We start from the raw sequence: 19,820 nt of genomic DNA on the forward strand, positions 1-19,820 counted from the left end.
ATATATGGTTTTAGCTCTAAAAATTTTTAATTTTAAATATCATATGTTTATTGCTAGAATATTATTGGTTATTCCTAATTTGATTAGTATTTTTTTAAATGACCATAATAACCATGCTCTATATTTTAATGTTCATATACACCATTTAATCGTTATCAGTATGTGTCTTATAATTGGTAAATCCATGACTTATAAAGTTTTACAAATTGTGGTTTTATTGATATATTTATTGGAATTAATTCTTTATTAAATATTGACAAAAGAAGGGAGAAAGATCAAGTTCCACCAAAATAAGTTTAATTCTGTTTTACATGATTGGTTTTATATATATATATATATATATATATATATATATATATATATATATATATATATATATATATATATATATATATATATATATAAAGAAAGGTGGGAGCACCCCACCTGGGATTCATTGATCATAAAGTATCTTTACACATAAATGGGAGGGCACCCCAAAATGATCGGGCCTCACCACAATAAGAACCTAAATTCGAGCAGCAACTAGAAAACAAAAGCTGGCCTGCCTATCATATCTTTTTCCTACGCAAAAACTATTTCAGACAGGAAAACAAGGCCTAAAGCCTGTCCCACCTATCATATCCTACACTAAGGAGGACTAAATACATTCCGAATTGCACTTAAACCAGCTTTATCCACCAGGAAACGGCCCCTGATCAGCCGAGGAAGGGCAAAGACGTCGATGAAAAACCTGTTAGACTGGCTCCTGCAGCTGCCCTCGTTATCTAAACCCACTTGAGTCTTAAGGGTCGGTCACATTTTTGGGCGAGCTGGCCAAACTATCACACGTACATCACAGACCCCACAGCTAATATTTTTGTTGTTTTAATATGTCATTGGTATGGACCATGACATTGTCTAGGTTAGGTTTTTGTCACGTAATTAATAAAAAGGGATATTGTTAGTGGACTTATTTGTGCACATTGTTTGTCAATCATGTGAGTATGTGTATCATATAGTCAGTTGAGCCTTAAGAAGTTGAAGAATAAAGATACAAGTGGACTTGAATATTAACTAGCAAAGAACAGGTAAATGACATGTCTTCGTGACCTTAACCCTTGACCCAAAACAACCTCTTGAACCAGTAGATGATCATGGCTTAATAGGTAAACCTTATTAATATTCTCTTGACCTTGTGAGCCTAATTGAAAAGTAATAAGGCTGCTAAAAGATGTCTTAAGCTACTCTAAAATTGTACATCCAAAATAATAGTTTTTGAGTGCTCTTTGATCTCATCGATAGGATTCAATCTAATTGAAGGTCCACTCGATCAAATTGAAGAATGAGTCTAGAAACCATCAGAGAAATTGTTTGATTTTATCGATGAATGACCAGCCTCTCGTGACATTGATAGGTTTTTGAGTGCTCTTTCATTCAAGTATAAGTTGCGTTTGGTGACATTTTCACTCCTAACATTCTGAAAACATCGTTTCTCTTCAGAACTAAAATTTAAAAAATTAGGAAAATCGAATGACCAGCCTCTTGTGAAGCCAAGTTATTTTCTTACGTTTGAAGAAGAGGGTCAGCTTGCTCGAGAGGAAAGAGGAACCATCGGGTCCATCCCATGGAAAGTCACTCTGGGGCCATTCCGTACCAATATTCTGTAATCCGGATCATTTATCCCACGTGCCCCATCATGGATGAGGGACGACGTTCTATAAATCTCGTGGATTAATTTGAAGATCCTAGACTTGATGAAGGGCCTTCAAATAGAAAGTTACGAATACTTACAGCAACCGTCTAAAATTAGCTAAGGTTAGATGTCTGGGAAAGAATTATGAGGCATCACCAATCTAGCAATCTAGAATGGCGCCATCAAGACAAACCGTTTGGACAACGAAAACATGGGAATATTTTGTATGGAATGAGCTAATCAGACCGGCGATACCATGGGAGCACGATGGGGTTGAGGAGTTATCATACCATGGTCCACTTGCCCAAGTCCCGTATTATTAGATCTACATGAGAGATGGCATCTGTCGGCAAAGGTTTTTTTTAGGAAGATAAGATGAGTTTTGGATGATTATACCCTGGAAACAGCGACGTGGTTCTGACCCTGACTGTAACGCCTATCTAGACGTATGCATTGCATATCCACACTGTCCATCTGTTTTTCCCAGTTTATTATAGGACAAGGTCCCACGAATAAAATAGATAGAAATTTTAAGTGGACCACACCACAGGAAACAGTGATCATTGAATGTACCCCGTTAAAAACTTCCATTCATTGTAATGATTCTTGACCATCCAACCTATTGATAAAGTCACGCAGTCTGTGATGAAAGTAAAAGACCGGATATCAGCTTGCTCCAAAACGTTGGTGGCCCTCAAAAGGTTTTTAACAGTTAATAACAATTCTTGTGGTGTGGTCCAAATGAAAATTTTACCGGTTCCTATTTTATAACATGCGTTAAATTAAGATTGACGGCATAGATGAATAATTCATACCTCGAGGTGGGCGTTACTGTCAGTGTCCCACCGGGTTCCGAGGTCGCAGCCAAGTTGCGCGGACAAAAGGGGCAGCAGCTGTCAGCTGGGGCTACACTACTGAGGAAACTTTTATACTCTGGCAGAGTATGATGGATGATATGGAGGCATTGAAAAACTGTACACATGACATAAAACTAATTTAAAATGAACCGTCCGCATTATGGAACCCACTTTAGATATATACTGAAAAAAGCCATCATGTTAAAAAGAGCTGGCAAAACGGATTACTGGACATTTATTGGACGGGTGAGATGAATATATATATATACGGGAAAAGGTACTATGCGCTCGACCTCACGGGTCCGTCCCATGAGGCCGAGCTGTGTGCACCGTGATGAGTTTCAAAAATCTACCCCATCAGTCAGATGCACCATTCCATTGTGGTTTAGGTCTCAAAAATCAAGTCAATCCGTGGCTTTTGTGGGCCACGCCACATACAGAAGTGGGGAGGGGTCGTGTACCATTAAAACATTCCTAATCTGTTTTTGAGCCCACCGAGATGTGGTTTACAAATCCAGCACATCCATTATGTGTGTCCCACTTGGATGAGGATTCAGACCAAGTTTCAGTAGCATTAAAAACTCAGGTGGGCCCCACCAAGTGCTTTTATATGTTTTATCAGTGTCTTCATATGATTTTAGATGGTATGGCTTACCTAAGTTCCGTATACGGCTGATTTTTGGGAGCTCCCATAATTTAAAGGGGACCCATCAAATGCACGGTGTTGATGGTCGACACGCATCACGGTGGGGCCCACACAGCTCGACCTCATGGGAGCTTATCGTGAGGCCGAGCGCATAGTACCTTTTCCATATATATAAACAAACAAGTGTCTACGACGTTAGATTGTTCCATCAATCAGATTTAGGAACTGCGACACAAATTTATACGGTTTAACTTGTAGTATATGCCACCTGTACAATTTTTTAGTGTCTGCGTATCAAGCATGATACGCTGCCAGAATATCAAATAACTCTCCCTCCACTTTATATTACGGAACCATTTCCCTTCTCCCAGCAGGGGAGAGAGAGAGATGGGTTCGTACTCCGGAGACAACGATATCATAATAATCGGTGCCGGCATCTGTGGCCTCGCTACCGCCCTTGCGCTCCACAGGTATTCCCATTTTCTCTCGAAATGAAAGTCTTCTGAGCCTCGTGGACACTCTAATCACTTTCCATCCGGTTCATCTCACAAATTCTTGGGCCAGACGTGGATTTCCTTTCGTAGGAGAATCTAGGTGGGGGCTATCGCGATGTTTGTGAGAAATCCAGCCCGTCCATCCGATTTTTAGCTTATTTTAGGACATGTGACAATAAATGAACAGGATCCAAGACCCAAATGGGCCAAACGAAAGGCAACAGAGGGTTACCGTAGACAAATTTGCATTGCCACAAAAGTTTTTTTATCAGGCCAAGATTTTTGGTTTTCAGTTCATCCAAGTGGAAATGACTTTATAAACGTTTTGGATGGCATATAAACATCAAGGTGGATCCCAGGAAGGTTTCAATGGTAGGCATTTCTTTCACCAGTTTTCCTTCTTGTGTGGCCCCATTGAGTATTGGATCCAGATTAGTTTCGGTCACCTGTCTTAAAATGGTATCGCAAAACGGATGGACGGGGTAGATTTATCACAAACATCACGGTGGGCCCCACTCAGATTCCCGGCGCAGGAACTTCATGCGAAAGCCTTTCGCAGGGAATCCGCGTTCGTAATATCGCATGTACTCAGCAGTGAGCCACACCATATGTGATGGGGCGGGAAATTCAGGATGATATATGCATCAGGGGTCACGCAAACAATTTAAAGTTGGCCGCTGCCTTCATCCTATGGCATGCTGATGGTGAGTCCAATAGAATGAACGACCCAGATCTCAGACCCACGTGCCATATTGTCAAGTGTGGGGAGAATGTGATTCTACCTTCCTTTCTTAGTTATCGTGCTGTGTTTGATTTTTTTATTTTTTTATTTTTTTATTTTTTTGTTGGATTTGTATGCAGGAAGGGTATTGGCAGTTTAGTTCTAGAAAGGGCCGACTCTCTACGGGCGTCGGGAGCTGCAATCGGCATTCACACCAATGGTTGGTGCGCACTTGATCAGCTGGGTGTAGGTCCCACTCTTCGAGAGAAAGCTAATCGTATATATGTGTAGGTCTCCTTGCTTTCGGATGTGTAATCGTTAGGTTCAAAGTTGTGCGTGTTTTGTCGTGTCAACAGGCATTGCACGAATCAAGCCTGCCATGTGAGGCGGGGACGGATGTGTTGAGATTGATCACCATCTTATACTCCGAATCCACGGATCTATCAGACTCCTCACAAATTTTACTGAATCTATGACGGATAAAAATAAAAATAATTTCTAATAAATTTTAAAATAAATTGATTGATGATTTAAAAATAAAAAAATAAAAAATTACAATCCTTTAAATAATGAGCTCAAACTTAGGATGTAATTTTAGACTCAAAACTCTCCAAGGCTCCTACGACCGGTCGAGCAATACCCAAAATCAGATTTAAGACTTTTTCAATAGTTTTCAGCCAAAAAAATTAAATGTCCAATTTAACTTAACCATATTGTTCTCCTGCTTAAATGATCAAAAGTTAATATGATACTTAAAACTTACTATTTATAGTAAAAATAAAATAAAGGAAACTTTTTTTTATCAAAAGTAGCTTCTCCTACCCAAAATCAAAAATCATATATGATACGTTCAAAAACTCATCCTTACTTGTGAGATACTACTGTTTTAAAATTGCGACGGTCCGGATCATTTGTGCCTCTGATCGGGCCTTCTTTGCCACAAAAGTTTTTGTTACCCGCTCTGCATCAACATGGTACCCCATCAAACCCAGAAAAAGAAAAGAAGTGAGCCACGGCCAAGTGCCATTTGTTGCTGCTTGGGTCATCCGTACCAGGGTGCAGCAGATGGACGGAGGATTCGGTCACCTTTCTGCTCATGGTTGGATTGCTGGAAATTTATATCTTTAAGTTCATCCATGGATGGATCACGGTCCACATATCTCAAACAATTGAAAGATCCCCAATCATTTTTTATATTTAATTTAAAAAAAAAATTAAAAAAAAAAAAAACGAAAACATTTCTTCAAACGTCCTTTAAATGTGGCAAGTGGTTGGTGGAGATCATAGCGCTGGGGAATTCTTTTACCATGGCCTACTACGGCATGGCTCACCAAATGGACAGTTGGCGTCATCCAACCATGCAGCCTTGTGGGCTGAATCCATGGTGACCTACCATATCACCATTTTGCCACTTGTATGGTGAAGATTACGTTTCATGGGGCCTTCCATGATAATTTCTTCTTCTTTCTTTCTTTTTTTTTTTCTAAATTACAACCCTTCGACGTAAAAAAATAAATAAATAAATAAATATTATATTTTGAAGTAATTTAATAAATAGGGAAATGGTTCTATACAGTCCACCTCATGGGAACTTCCCATGAGGTCAAGATGTGTGGGCCCACCATGATACATGTCGAAAAAAATTACCATGCACGACCGGTCGTGAGATTGCTACGACCGGTCGTGGGAGTTACATAACCAGTCGTAGCCTGCTCGACTCAAAGTCCAGTGACTTGGGTCTTTTAATGTCCGGAATGCTCGACCGGTCGAGGGGATGTCACGACCGGTCGAGGGGGTCCCACGACCAGTCGTAGCCTTGGCTCGACCAGTCGTAGTTACGCAGATTTGTTTTCGAATCTGATGTGGATTGCGGAAATTTGAGTTGTCTTTCGCAAGGGTGCGAAAGGGAAGTTGCCTAAACTATAAATAGGTGTCCCTAGGGCTTTTTTAAAATAATGAGAAATAATTCTAAAACTTTCAAAAGGGGTTCTAGGGAATTCAAAGGGTGTAGCAAGGGTGAGATCCGAGGTTGTTCGAATCGGGTAAGTCCTCTCTCTTGTAATTTCTATTTCATAGTGGATTTCTGTTGCTTTGGGCCGTAGTTTTTTCTCGAAAGGGTTTTCCACGTTAAAACCTTGTGTTCTCTTGTGATTGCTTGTTACTATTGAATTACTATCCTAGATCTAGATCTATGTGATTCCGCAGCACAAATCCCCAACAAGTGGTATTAGAGCAATCGTTGGGGCACAGATCTGAATCTGCAGGATTAGTAATAATGGGAAACGACAAGTTTGATATTGAGAAGCACTCGAGCAAAAATAATTTTGAGTTATGGAAGATTAAGATGATTAGTCTGTTAACCAAGCAAGGTGAGATTAAGGCTCTTGAGGAGCGGATATCTACCATGAAAGATGATGAATGGGAAAACCTTGCTAGTAATGCTTTAGCTTTTATCCGTTTATGTCTCACGGATGAGGTTCTCTATAATGTTTTGAGGGAGAAAACTACGGCTAGTTTGTGGGCGAAGTTAGAGAACATCTATGCAAAGAAGTTCTCTGAAAATCGCCTACACTTGAAGCTACAATGTTATACTTTCAAGATGATAGAGGGTGGAGATCTAGAAGCCCATATCAGCAACTTTAATAAATTGATGTGCAGATTGCTGGATATGGAGGAAGTGGTCAAAGATAAGGAACATGCATGTATATTGTTGAATTCTCTTTGTGCATCATATGAGTCTTTCGGAGACACGATGTGTACCACAAATAAAACCCTAGGTGTTGACATCGTTATTTCAGCCTTTCAAAGGCTATGAGAAAGTTAAACGGTGACATGGGGGATCTTCCGATGCACCGATTACGAGGGGCAGAGATTCTGAGCGAGGTATAGGATCCTCAAGACCTAAATCTAAATCCAAGGGCAAGGGTAAAGGAAAATTAAAGTGTTGAAATTGTGGGTTGTCTGGACACATAAAGAAGGATTGTAGAAATCCTAAAATGAAGAAATAAAATTCGACTTCTTCTAAGGAGGCCAATGTGGTCAATCCGATGAAGAATCAAGTGGTGGTGACGTTTATCTGTTCCATGATTGGTCACTTACCGACAATCATAAAGATGAGTGGATACTTGACACGAGCATCTTATCACATGACTCCTCATCGGAGTTGGTTTACCGATTACAAGGAATGTGATGGTGGGCAGGTTTTTATGGGCAATGACAATGCTTGTAATGTTGTGGCTATTGGACAGTGAATATCAAGATGTTTGATGGGATGGAGCGTATCTTGATCGCAGGCACGTTCTGATATGAAGAAAAGTCTGATTTCTCTTGGTGCACTTGGATGCTATAAGGTGCAAGTTCACCGTATTGATGGTGTCCTTAAAGTTTCAAAAAGAGCACTCGTGGTTATGAGAGCGCAAAGGCATGGAAACCTTAGAGGTTGATTGGGAGCACTTCGGCGGGTGGAGAACACCTATTGCAGACTCCACATCTCTACGTATTTGACATGCTCGTCCAGGCCACATGAGCGAGCGGGGCATGAAGGTACTTTCCGATCGGTGTTTGATTCCACTTTTAAAAATTTCGATTTAGATATATGCGAGCATTGTATATATGGTAAATAATCTAGTCTTTTAAATCTAGAAAACATGTTTGTAAGGGAGCGCTTGATTATGTGCACTCGACGTATGGGGGTTATCGCCAAAAGTTTCCATTGGGGGTCATCATGGTTTGTTTCATTCATTGGACTACTCTAGGAAAGTTTGGGTTTACTTCATAAAACGTAAATCCAAGTTTTTACCATATTCAAGCAATGGAAGGCAATGGTAGAAAAATAGTCAAGGCGGAAAATAAAGGTTTTAAGGTGACAATGGTGGAGAATTTACTTGGTGAGTTTAATGAGTATTGTAAGGATGAAAGGATCATCAGGCACAAACACAGTGCGCCACACACCCGAGCAAAACGGTGTGGGTGAGCGAATGAATTGGACTCTGTTAGAGAGGGCCGGATGCATGTTAAGTAATGTTTGTGTTGGGCAAGGACCTATAGACCGAGGCCGTTAACACGGCTTGTTATTTAGTGAACCGTTCTCCTTCCACGACAATTGAATGTAAAATCCCAGAGGAAGTATGGAGTGGTCAAAAACTCGACTACTCGGATCTACGCATATTTGGTTGTAAGGCTTACTCTCATGTACCGTCGATTGAGAGAGATAAGCTAGACCATAGGGCCAAAAAGTATATTTCTATTGGCTATGGCATTGGTGTGAAAAGTTACAGATTATTCGACAAGTTCACACGCAAGGTCATCGCTAGCCGTGACGTCGTTCGATGAAAGCTCTCTATTTCGTAAGAATGATTAAGAGGAGCAAAATAAATCTGAAAGGTTGATCGTAGGCGTTCAGATTGACATAAATGATACTCGGGCAGAGAAGATGCGAAGATAGAGGTACAGGATCAAGTGGAGCAGCCACTTGTGAGAAGGAACCCACCGCGTAATCGCAGGTTCGAGAAGATACAGGGACGACTCTAATATTGCATATGCCCTCATTACAGATGATGGGGACCGTCTACTATTCAGAGGCTCTTGATGAGCTTGATGCAAGAAAAGTGGAAGGCGGCGATGGATGATGAGATGGACTCGTTACACAAAAATCACACATGCGAGCTAGTGGAGCTTCCAGTGCCGAAAAGTGATCGGATGCAAGTGGTGATTCAAAAGGAAACAGGATAGATACAAAGTAAGGTTGGTAGCGAAGGGTTATGCTCGGAGAGAATGAATTGACTTCACAGAGATATTCGGACCGATGGTAGCAGGTATCTATTAGATTCGTGTTGGCGGTTGCCTAATACGATCTCGAGCTAGAACAGATGGATGTGAAGACCGCATTCTGCATAGAGAATTGGAAGAGCAGATCTACATGAAGCAACCAGAGGGCTACGAAGTTAAAGGGGAGAAGAAAAATGTTTGTAGGTTAATGAGATCGTTGTCGGCTTGAAACGCCTAGGCAATGGTATAAAAAATTTGATTCTTTCATAGTGAGTCATAAATTTACTCGGAGCGAATACAATCACCGTGTCTATTACAAGACACTGGGGATGGAAAATTCACCATCCTAGTCGTATGTTGATGATATATTGATATTTTGTCATGATATGTCTAAAATCAACGTATTGAAGACTCGATTATCGGGGACATTCGAGATGAAAGATCTAGGAGTTGCAAAGAGGGTTTTTGGCATAGATATTCATAGAGACAGAAGAGGAGCAGGCTTTGGTTATCACAGGGAATACCTTGAAAGGTATTGATCAAGTATGGGATGGATCGGACAAAGTTGGTAAGCGTTCCCCACGCGGCTCACTTCAAGCTTTCCTCGAACAATGTCCTAAATCCAATAAGGAAAAGCAGTTATGTCTCATGTGCCTTATTCGAATGCGGTTGGTAGTTTAATGTATGTCATGGTTTGTACGAGACCAGATATTTCACAGGTAGTCGGTGTTGTGAGTAGATACATGTCAAACCCCGGCAAGCAATATTGAGAAGCGGTGAAATGGCTACTTCATATATTCGATGTACGAAAAACTACGTCTTAACTTTTGAGAAGATAAGGACAAAGTTGATAGGGTATGTGGATTCCAACTACACAGGCAGTGTGGATTCTAAAAAGTCTACTTCAAGATACTCGTTTGTACTAGCGGGTGGAGCAATCAGTTGGATGTCAAAGATTCAGTCTGTGGTGGCTCTTTCCACGACCGAAGAAGAATATATGGCAGTGACGGAAGCACTTAAAGAAGGTGTTTGGCTCAGAGGCATGATAAATCAGTTGGGACTTTAGCAGGAGGTCGTGCCGGTTAACTATGATAGCGAGAGCGCTATCAATTTGGCTAAAAATTCTGTTTATCACTCACGTACTAAACACATTGATGTTCATCACCACTTTATTCGACAGGTGCTTGAGGAAGGAGGCGTAACATTGGAGAAGATTCACACCAGCATGAATCCAGCAGACATGCTCACCAAGGTCATTCCTACAGAGAAGTTCAAGTTCTGTGCAACTTCTCTAGGCTTGGCGATGGCGTAAAAGAAGGACGGAGTGTGCACGAGAAGTGTTGATTGAAGGTATGATGCAATATAGAAATAAGAGAAGAGCTCAAGGAGCTACACGACTGAAGATTGAAGATGTGGTGGAGATTGTTGTCAGAAAAGCCTTCAATTTTTCAGAGTTTTGGGTTACACGATCGGTCGTGGCCTTTGCACAATCGGTCGTGGGAGCAACTCGACCAGTCGAGCAATACACGACTCAAAGTCTAGCGAGCTCAGTTTTTTGGTGTCCGGGATGCTCGACTAGTCGAGGGGATGTCACAACCGGTCGAGAGGGTCCCTCGACCAGTCGTGGCTATCCTTCAACCTGTCATAGTTACGCAGATTCGTTTCCAAATTTACATGGTGACCTACCATATCACCATTTTGCCACATGTATGGTGAAGATTACGTTTCATGGGGTCTTCCATGATAATTTCTTCTTCTTTCTTTCTTTTTTCTTTTTTTCTTCTAAATTACAACCCTTCAACGTAAAAAAATAAATAAATATTATATTTTGAAGTAATTTAATAAATTGGGAAATGGTTCTATGCGGTCCACCTCATGGGAACTTCCCATGAGGTCGAGATGTGTGGGCCCACCATGATACATGTCGAAAATCTACCCCATCAGTCAGATGCACCATTCCATGATGGGCCTCGGATTAAAAAATCAAGTCAACCGATAACTTTTGTGATCCACACCACAGACAAAAGTTGAGAGGGGTTACTCTCCCATTAAAACATTCATAATCATTTGTTGAGCCCACCAAGTTGTGGTTCACAAATCCAGCCCATCCATTGTGTGTGTCCCACTTTGATGAGGGGTCATACCAATTTTCAGACGCATCCAAGTTTCTGGTGGGCCCCACCAAATGATTTTATATGTTTTAGGCATATCTTCATTGATTTTAGATGGTATGGCCCACCTGAGTTCAGTATATGGTTGATTTTTAAGATATCACATAATTTAAAGGGGACCCTTTAAATGCATGGTGTTGATTTTTGACACACATCATGGTAGAACCCATACAGCTCGACCTCATGGGAAGTTCCCATGAGGTCGACCGCATAGGACCATTTCCGTAATGAATTATATTTTTAAGTAAGTCTAAACATCTCCCTTTTATCTGCTGACAATTGAAGAACTCCTTCCCACAGATATGGATTCTTTCAATAGAACCATTTCCATACTAAATTATATTTTTAAGTAATTCTAAACACCTCCCTTTTATCTGCTGACAATTGAAGAACTCCTTCCCACAGATATGGATTCTTTCAATTACCTCCGGCCTGTTTGAGACGTTAGAGGAATCCGTGCCAAATGTCCCTGCTACCCGTATGACCAGTTCCTTTTGCCCGCCGTTGGCCCTACCTTACTGTCCAATCCACTCTATTTTAATACTGGAGATTTTTTAAAAAAAAAAGGGTAATTCGATCATTAGGTGGGCCAGATCGTAGAAATCAATGGACAACCATCCAAAAACCTGACGCTTACGGGGTGGGCCACCTGACGGTTGAACCAGCCCAATTTTGGAGCGTCCCATTTTCACCACCGAGTGAAATGCTGAACAGGTTGGATGACATAAGCATACTAGGTTGGGTCCGCATGCCTACAAATAGCTGCCTACTAGCCAGGTAAAACGGTGAAATGCTTAAAGATATCAGGCGAGGGAATCATCAACGAATCTCTCTTTCACGGAGGTATCTACAAGAGGGAGGCTTTTAAATTTGTCATAAAACAGAGGGCTAGTTCACGGTGCAACAGTCCACGATCCAGGCCGTTCATTGGGTGAGCCCCACTTCGTATCTGCTTGGGTGGATGGATAATAAAAATGTACAGTAAAGAGCATATTTACTAACGGCCAGTATCATATGGAAAAGAACCACCAGTTGGACCGTTCGGATCATCCAATCAGTTCGATTGGTAGATCATGCCACGTGTCCCGTTTGGGTGCAGAGCACTTGTTAAGGGAAATGGATGATAGTTTAGATATGCGTTTGTCAAAAATGCTGAATATTTCAACTTTGTTATTTACATTTATACTTATTTCGTCTGAATTATATATATTCAGGGTGCGACATGTTTCTCTCGACAATGGGATGACACGGGAAGTACTATATGGGTAATTTTCTAAACTCGTCACTTGTTCAACAGCTGCACAGATGGGCCACCAATCCAATGGTCTAGATTGATCAAGATGCAGCTCACCTGATTGAATACAGGAACTACCCATCGTTATGCTGTGACGATGTACCGGAAGGTTCCGTTTGGATTTAAGCAGTTTTCTGTGGGGATTATTGTAGGAATGAAGAGTATCGGAACTTGGTGAGGAGTGATCTCATCCAAGCACTTTTTGATGGCCTACCGCCCGGAACAGTCCGCTTCGGCTGCCATATCGTCCAAGTCAAAACAGATCCAGTAACTTCTCAGTCCGTCCTTCATTTCGATGATGGAAGTATGGCCACTGCCAAGGTAATCTATCAATCCTGGACGTCAAATCTTTTTTGTTTTTTCTGACCGTTACATTGTTTTCTTAATTAACATTTCCCTTTTTGAGCAATGATGATAATATTCAGGAAACGAGAAGGGTTCAAGTCCAACCGGTTGGATAATAATTTACAGTCCTCCATTCCAATAGGTTGTCCCCACCATGGGGATCGGTTGGAAAAATCAGCTCCATCCACTCGTTAGGTGCGCCACACCAAAGAAAATCAATGTTTTGATAGATAACAAAATACTAGTGTGGTCCAATTGGCATGTGGATGATGCTGATTTTTGCATAAAATAATATCAACGATTGGGCCAACCAATTCGATGGATTGGACGTCACACATATGAAAATTTGGAATAGTTCAAATGATTTTGGTAATCAGCTATTTGATTTTGTTTCTCCAATCGGCAACAAGCTCGTCCATTGGTTCATATTCCAGACGCGACTTCCTGAAGGTAGTAGTATTAGTTCAAATTCCAGCGAAGACTTATGGTAATCATTAAGCGATGAAAGATGCTAATCATGGTTAAAAGAATCGGTGATTTGGATCTAGTGCCACTAGGCAGTTAAAACTGCAAGACCCCACGACTAGTCTAGATCTCGTGTTGGAAAATGGAAATCTCATTTGTGGGTTCACTGACATGCATGCTTTTATCTTATATGTACATAGATTATGGAATATCAGGGAAGCCCGAAATCATCAGAGAAGCAGCACTGGAATTAATTAAGGGATTTCCACCAGAAATGATCGAATTGGCGGAGAACAGTCTCCTCGACTCTTTTACTTTCACAAAGATAAGATACAGAGCACCGTGGGATCTGTTATTGGGAAACTTGCACAGGGGAACGGTGACTGTGGCAGGGGACGCAATGCATGTGATGGGGCCGTTCCTTGGGCAAGGCGGTGCAGCTGGCCTAGAAGATGCAGTTGTGCTTGGAAGATGCCTGGCGAAAGCAATGCAGATGGACCCAAATGGAGATTACGCCGGGAAGCAGCTGGTGACTAGAGTTGGGTTGGCACTCGATGAATATGTTAAAGAAGGGAGGATGAGGGTGACAAGGTTGTCTATGCAGACGTACCTTAATGGATTGTTGATGGCAACCTCATCCGGTTTTACGAGTGGATTGATTGTGTTCGTGTTAAAGACTCTATTTGGTGGCGCACTTGAACATACTCAATATGACAGTGGCCGCCTTTGAAAACGTGTGTTCGTGTTTTCACAATAACCTGCTGCAAAGTGATGCAATAAGATTGGCAGTGGGGCCAACGATCACCACACATTCAAAGCTCCCCTCTTTCTAGGGCCCTCTCATCTCTAATTATTAAATTTCATGCTTTCTAAAATGAGCTTTGTAAGGGAAAAATAGTTAATAATGTATGTTAATTTCTTTCTTTGTGAGAAATTTTTTTATTTTCCTTTGTGAGTAATATTTGAGTGAGGGAATTACCAACCTTGAGTGAGTTCCCAAGCCATCTATTATGTATTTGGCCACCATTTTCAATCAAAGCAATCATTCTCCTCCTCTCTCTCTCTCTCTCTCTCTCTCTCTCTCTCTCTCTCTCTCTAAATCAGCATCATTTGGTGTTAGAGAAACTCGATGTTCAGGTACGAAAATGAGGCCCACCCCACCATATGGCTCCACTCAAAGATGTTCATATGTATGTTGAAAATGCAGCCACGTCGTTGATTGGTAATAATATTTAAATAAAAAATAAAAACAAGTCAATAGTTGAGTTGGTAGCGAAATTCTTAATTGAGAGTGAGGTTTAGGGATCGATTCTTGAAGTAGTAATAATAAATTTTTATTAAATATTATTAAAAAAATTTAAATTCAAGATAAGGGAGGATGTGCTCATCAATTTTCTTTAAAAAGGGATACGGAAAGTTTCTGCATTAAAAAAAAAAAAGGGAGATAGAAGCCCGAAAGTAAAAGGAAGAGAAAATTCTAAGAAGGCTCGATCAGATAAGTTTTAATCGTTAGATCTTTTTAACTTTTTATTATATTGTTAATTTCTTCTTGATCTATACAATGGATGATGTGGATCATCCAAACCATCATTGTATAGGTGTGTATAGGCAATTTTAATAAAATGATGTTTTTATGATTTCGGTCTAATTAATAATGTTTTAGGAATAAATTAAATGGATGGAATCTGATTGTGCTAAGATAGATCTGTACGGATCATATGATCCTTAAGGCCAAAATATACAAGGGCCATAATTTTTAGATCAATCTAACATTCAGATAGGCCACATTAGTCAGATCTAAAAGTGTTTAATAAAGTAATCTTAGATTTTTGCGCAAGTGTTCGTATCACTTGGTGTAAAAGATCGAGATAGTCCATCGATGTATGTGTGGTTAAATCCACACCATCCATTTAATGTGTAGAGGCAAAACATGATTGTACCTCAAGAATCTGGATGATCTAATCATCCAATGGACCGCCTCGATTAATTATTTGACATTAAATTTCAGGATCTTAAAAAGAAAATCTAAATTTTGATAATTAAATTTACATAAACATATAATTTTAATTATTTGATTATTTTAGATTTGGCCACTTAGAATGTTAATCAAAGGTAGACCCCACCATGTAATACAAATAAATGAATAATAATTTGTTGATATAATTGATAGGACCCCGGAATTCAAATCAACCTAATTACATTGCAGAGTCAATATTACCAAACTCAGGTGAGTAACCCAACTTGTCTCATAATTCATTAAAATTAAAATAAATCATTGTGATTGTTTGATTGATTTACTGGTTTGAATATTTTGATATGATAATTGTACGATAAATTTATATATGAATATTTTAATTGAGACAACTATGCCAAATATGAAAAATATGAGGTTACATATCATCCTTCATTCATTGCATTGCATAATGCATGGTCGATCCCAGGGGCCTTCCCTGGAAGAAATGTCGATCCTGGTAGAGTGTTACCAGATGCAGGCTATACCCAAGCCTACCGAAAAGTGGAAACCTACCCAACAGGTGGATGCAGGTTGACGACCTCCAACCCAAGCAGATGGACGATCATCCCATCTGATGCATTCATATATCATTTTACACTCATATCATTGTACATGTATTTATGTATTATTTTAATTGCTATGATTATGAACCATGCTGGGTTATATCACTAAGTCTGGCCAGCTTACATTTTTATTGATGGAAAAACCATACAGAGGAGCCATTAGCAGATGATGTGACTCAAGAACTAGAAGGATCTACTGTACCTGAACACGACCTGCCTGAAACATAGCCATACCTATCCAAGGATGAAGTGGCGGCATTAGAAAATTTTTAATTATATGTTTTATTTTGTTAGCACAGTTTAATTAACGAATAATGCATACTGACATTTATTTTGAGACTTTAAGCAATTATTTAGATTTATTTTTTTGTAATAATGTTAGCATGGAATAAATATCATTATATTATAATGGTATTATAAATGAATGATTTTAAGGTTCATTTTATTTTAAGAGTCGTCAATATTTATATATGTTTAGTTGATTGGTGCTAAGTATTATGTATGTGTGATTGAGATTATGATGGACCTTATATTGAATATAATTATCATCTCTGATTAAACTGATTAATGAATTAAATTAGTACACTTTGTGTACGAGTTACGAACTGAAACTCGGGTCTAAGGGTGCACACTCTGTACCCGTATTTCGGGGCGTGACAATAACCCCTTGAACCAGTAGATGATCATGGCTTAATAGGTAAACTTTACTGATCTTCTCTTGACCTTGTGAGCCTAATTGAAAAGTAATAAGGCTAAACGATGTCTTAAGCTAGTCTAAAATTGTGCATCCAAAATAGTAGTTTTTGAGTGCTCTTCAATCCCATCGATAAAATTCAATCCAATTGAAGGTTCACTCGATCAGATTGAAGAATGAGTCTAGCAACCATCAAAGAAATTGCTTGATTTTATCAATGAATGACCGGCCTCTTGTGACATTTTCACGTGTATAGGTTTTTGAGTGCTCTTTGATTCAAGTATAAGTTGCGTTTGGTGACATTTTCACTCCTAACATTCTAAAAACACCGTTTCTCTTCAAAAATAAAATTTAAAAAATTAGAAAAATCGAATGACCAGCCTCTTGTGAAGCTAAGTTATCTTCTTACATTTGAAGAAGAGGGTCAGCTTGCTCGAGAGAGAGGAACCATCGGGTCCATCCCATGGAAAGTCACTCTGGGGCCATTCCGTACCAATGTTCTGTAATCCGGATCATTTATCCCACGTGCCCCATCATGGATGAGGGACGTTCTATAAATCTCGTGGATTTGAAGATCCTAGACTTGATGAAGGGCCTTCAAATAGAAAGTTACGAATACTTACAGCAACCGTCTAAAATAAGCTAAGGTTAGATGTCTGGGAAAGAGTTATGAGGCATCACCAATCTAGCAATCTAGAATGGCGCCATCAAGACAACCGTTTGGACAACCAAAACATGGGAATATCTTGTATGGAATGAGCTAATCAGACCGACGATACCATGGGAGCACGATGGGGTTGAGGAGTTATCATACCATGGTCCACTTGCCCAAGTCCTGTATTATTATATCTACATGCATGAGAGATAGTATCTGTCGGCGAAGGTTTTTTTTAGGAAGATAAGATGAGTTTTGGATGATTATACCCTGGAAACAGCGACGTGGGTCCGACCCTGACTGTAACGCCTATTTAGACGTATGCATTGCATATCCACACTGTCCATCTGTTTTTCCCAGTTTATTACAGGACAAGGTCCCAGGAATAAAATAGATAGAAATTTTAAGTGGACCACACTACAGGAAACAGTGATCATTGAATATACCCCGTTAAAAACTTCCTAGGATTCATTGTAATGATTCTTGACCATTCAACCTATTGATAAAGTCACGCAGACTGTGATGAAAGTAAAAGACCGGATATCAGCTTGCTCCAAAACGTTGGTGGCCCTCAAAAGGTTTTTAACGGTTAATAACAATTCTTGTGGTGTGGTCCAAATGAAAATTTTACCGGTTCCTATTTTATAACGTGCGTTAAAATAAGATTGACGGCATAGATGAATAATTCATACCTCGAGGTGGGCGTTACTGTCAGTGTCCCACTGGGTTCCGAGGTCGCAGCCAAGTTGCGCGGACAAAAGGGGCAGCAGCTGTCAGCTGGGGCTACACTACTGAGGAAAACTTCTATACTCTGGCAGAGTATGATGGATGATATGGAGGCATTGAAAAACTATACACATGACATAAAATTAATTTAAAATGAACCGTCCGCATTATGGAACCCAGTTTAGATATATACTGAACTAAAAAATACACTCATTTTTATTATATAACTGATCGGATTAGTGGACATTTATTGGACGGGTGAGATATATATATATATATATATATATATATATATATATATATATATATATATATATATATATATATATATATATATATATATATATATATATATATATGGGAAAAGGTAATATGCGCTCAACCTCAGGAGTCCGTCTAGAGGTGTGCATTTGTGACCCGATCCGGTGGATCCGACCCCATCCGGCCCGTTCCGAACAGAACCGACGGCCAATATTGGGCCTGATCGGTTTGTGGTTTCCAGATCCGATTTTTTTTCGGGTCAGGTCCGGATAGACCTCTGTTCGAACCGACTCGACCCGGATACCCAAACCGATGGGACCCGAACCGCATCGAACAGACCCGAACCGATAGACAACGGGTAGTATAAAATATATTTTTTATTTTTTACCATAATTTTCTTAAAAATGAATGGACGATGTGGATAAAACACATAAATTGCATAAAATATGTTGATCAAGTCACGAGGACCCAGATGAAGGGAAAAAATAAATATCAGCTTGATCAAAAACTTTTATGGCTTACATAACGTTTTTAATGGTCAAAATTCATTCAACACTGTTTTCTATAATGTGGTCTACTTGAGATTTCAATATACCTCATTTTTTTTTCTAATGAGTTAAAATGATCTATAAAAATAAATGGAGGGCATGGATGAAACACATACATTATGGTGGGGCCCCACGGAGGACGGACGTCTGGTGGCCAGAGGAGTAGCCCGTCCGTTTCCGCTTTCCAGTACAGCGTACAGCTGTAATACATCTGGCCGAGAGCTGCAGGCGCTCCTCGAGGTCCGTGCTGTACGGACGGTTCAAAGGAGATCGAAGTTATGGCCCCACAGTGATGTATTTATCAAATCTACACCGTTCATATACTTTTAGAAATAATTATAGAGTATTATGCAAAAAATAAATAATATCTAAAGATCATATGGCCCACACCACAAATAGCAGCAGAGAATGATTTTCACGGTTAAACCATTCGTGTGGTCCACTCAATAGTTAGATCCGTCTTATTTTTCATCTCAAGCCTTAAGACGAGCTTGGAAAATGGATGAACGGTTTTGATATAACACATATCCTATGGTTAGATGTACAAACTATGCTCCCTTGGATTAAAAAATTACTCTGTACAGCCCTGCTTGCGTGAAAGGCAAGGAGGTTGGTTTTCGTGCACTGCACGTCAGATATTCAAAAAAAACTTTGTATACGTTGGATCGGAAGTTCTTCCATATTCATGTGGGGCTCACCTTGATGTGTATGTTTTATCTAAGCCGTTCATCAATTTTTACATATTATTTTAGCCATTGAATACAAAAAGTAGGTATATTAAAAATTAAACTAGACTACATCAAATGAAACAATTTAATTAAATTTATATATCCAAATTTTACCCAATCCGATCCGACTCGATTTTTCTATCCGAGTCGGACACTGTTCGAGTCGCGGAAACCATTCATCGGATCTGTCCGAATC

General features: G+C 39.8%; 1 protein-coding gene across 1 annotated transcript; it reads left to right on the plus strand.

Moving 5' to 3' along the window:
- The first annotated feature begins 3,558 nt into the window (after positions 1 to 3,558).
- Positions 3,559 to 14,235, plus strand: LOC131224334 (monooxygenase 1-like). The gene is made up of 6 exons (XM_058219856.1): positions 3,559 to 3,648; positions 4,534 to 4,680; positions 12,546 to 12,596; positions 12,778 to 12,946; positions 13,348 to 13,420; positions 13,636 to 14,235. Exons 1-6 carry the CDS (start codon positions 3,566 to 3,568, stop codon positions 14,163 to 14,165), a joined length of 1,053 nt encoding a protein of 350 aa, XP_058075839.1. The 5' UTR covers positions 3,559 to 3,565; the 3' UTR covers positions 14,166 to 14,235.
- The last annotated feature ends 5,585 nt before the right edge of the window (positions 14,236 to 19,820 follow it).

This window comes from Magnolia sinica, chromosome 2 (genome assembly GCF_029962835.1).
Source record: "Magnolia sinica isolate HGM2019 chromosome 2, MsV1, whole genome shotgun sequence".
In the NCBI taxonomy this organism is placed as follows: domain Eukaryota; kingdom Viridiplantae; phylum Streptophyta; class Magnoliopsida; order Magnoliales; family Magnoliaceae; genus Magnolia; species Magnolia sinica.

Bases quoted from the DNA above. Each gene is read 5' to 3' on its own strand.
- LOC131224334 (XM_058219856.1), top strand. From the start codon at position 3,566: ATGGGTTCGTACTCCGGAGACAACGATATCATAATAATCGGTGCCGGC. The intron at 3,649-4,533 runs GTATTCCCATTT...ATTTGTATGCAG, and splicing joins ACCGCCCTTGCGCTCCACAG to GAAGGGTATTGGCAGTTTAG. The intron at 13,421-13,635 runs GTAGTAGTATTA...ATATGTACATAG, and splicing joins CCAGACGCGACTTCCTGAAG to ATTATGGAATATCAGGGAAG.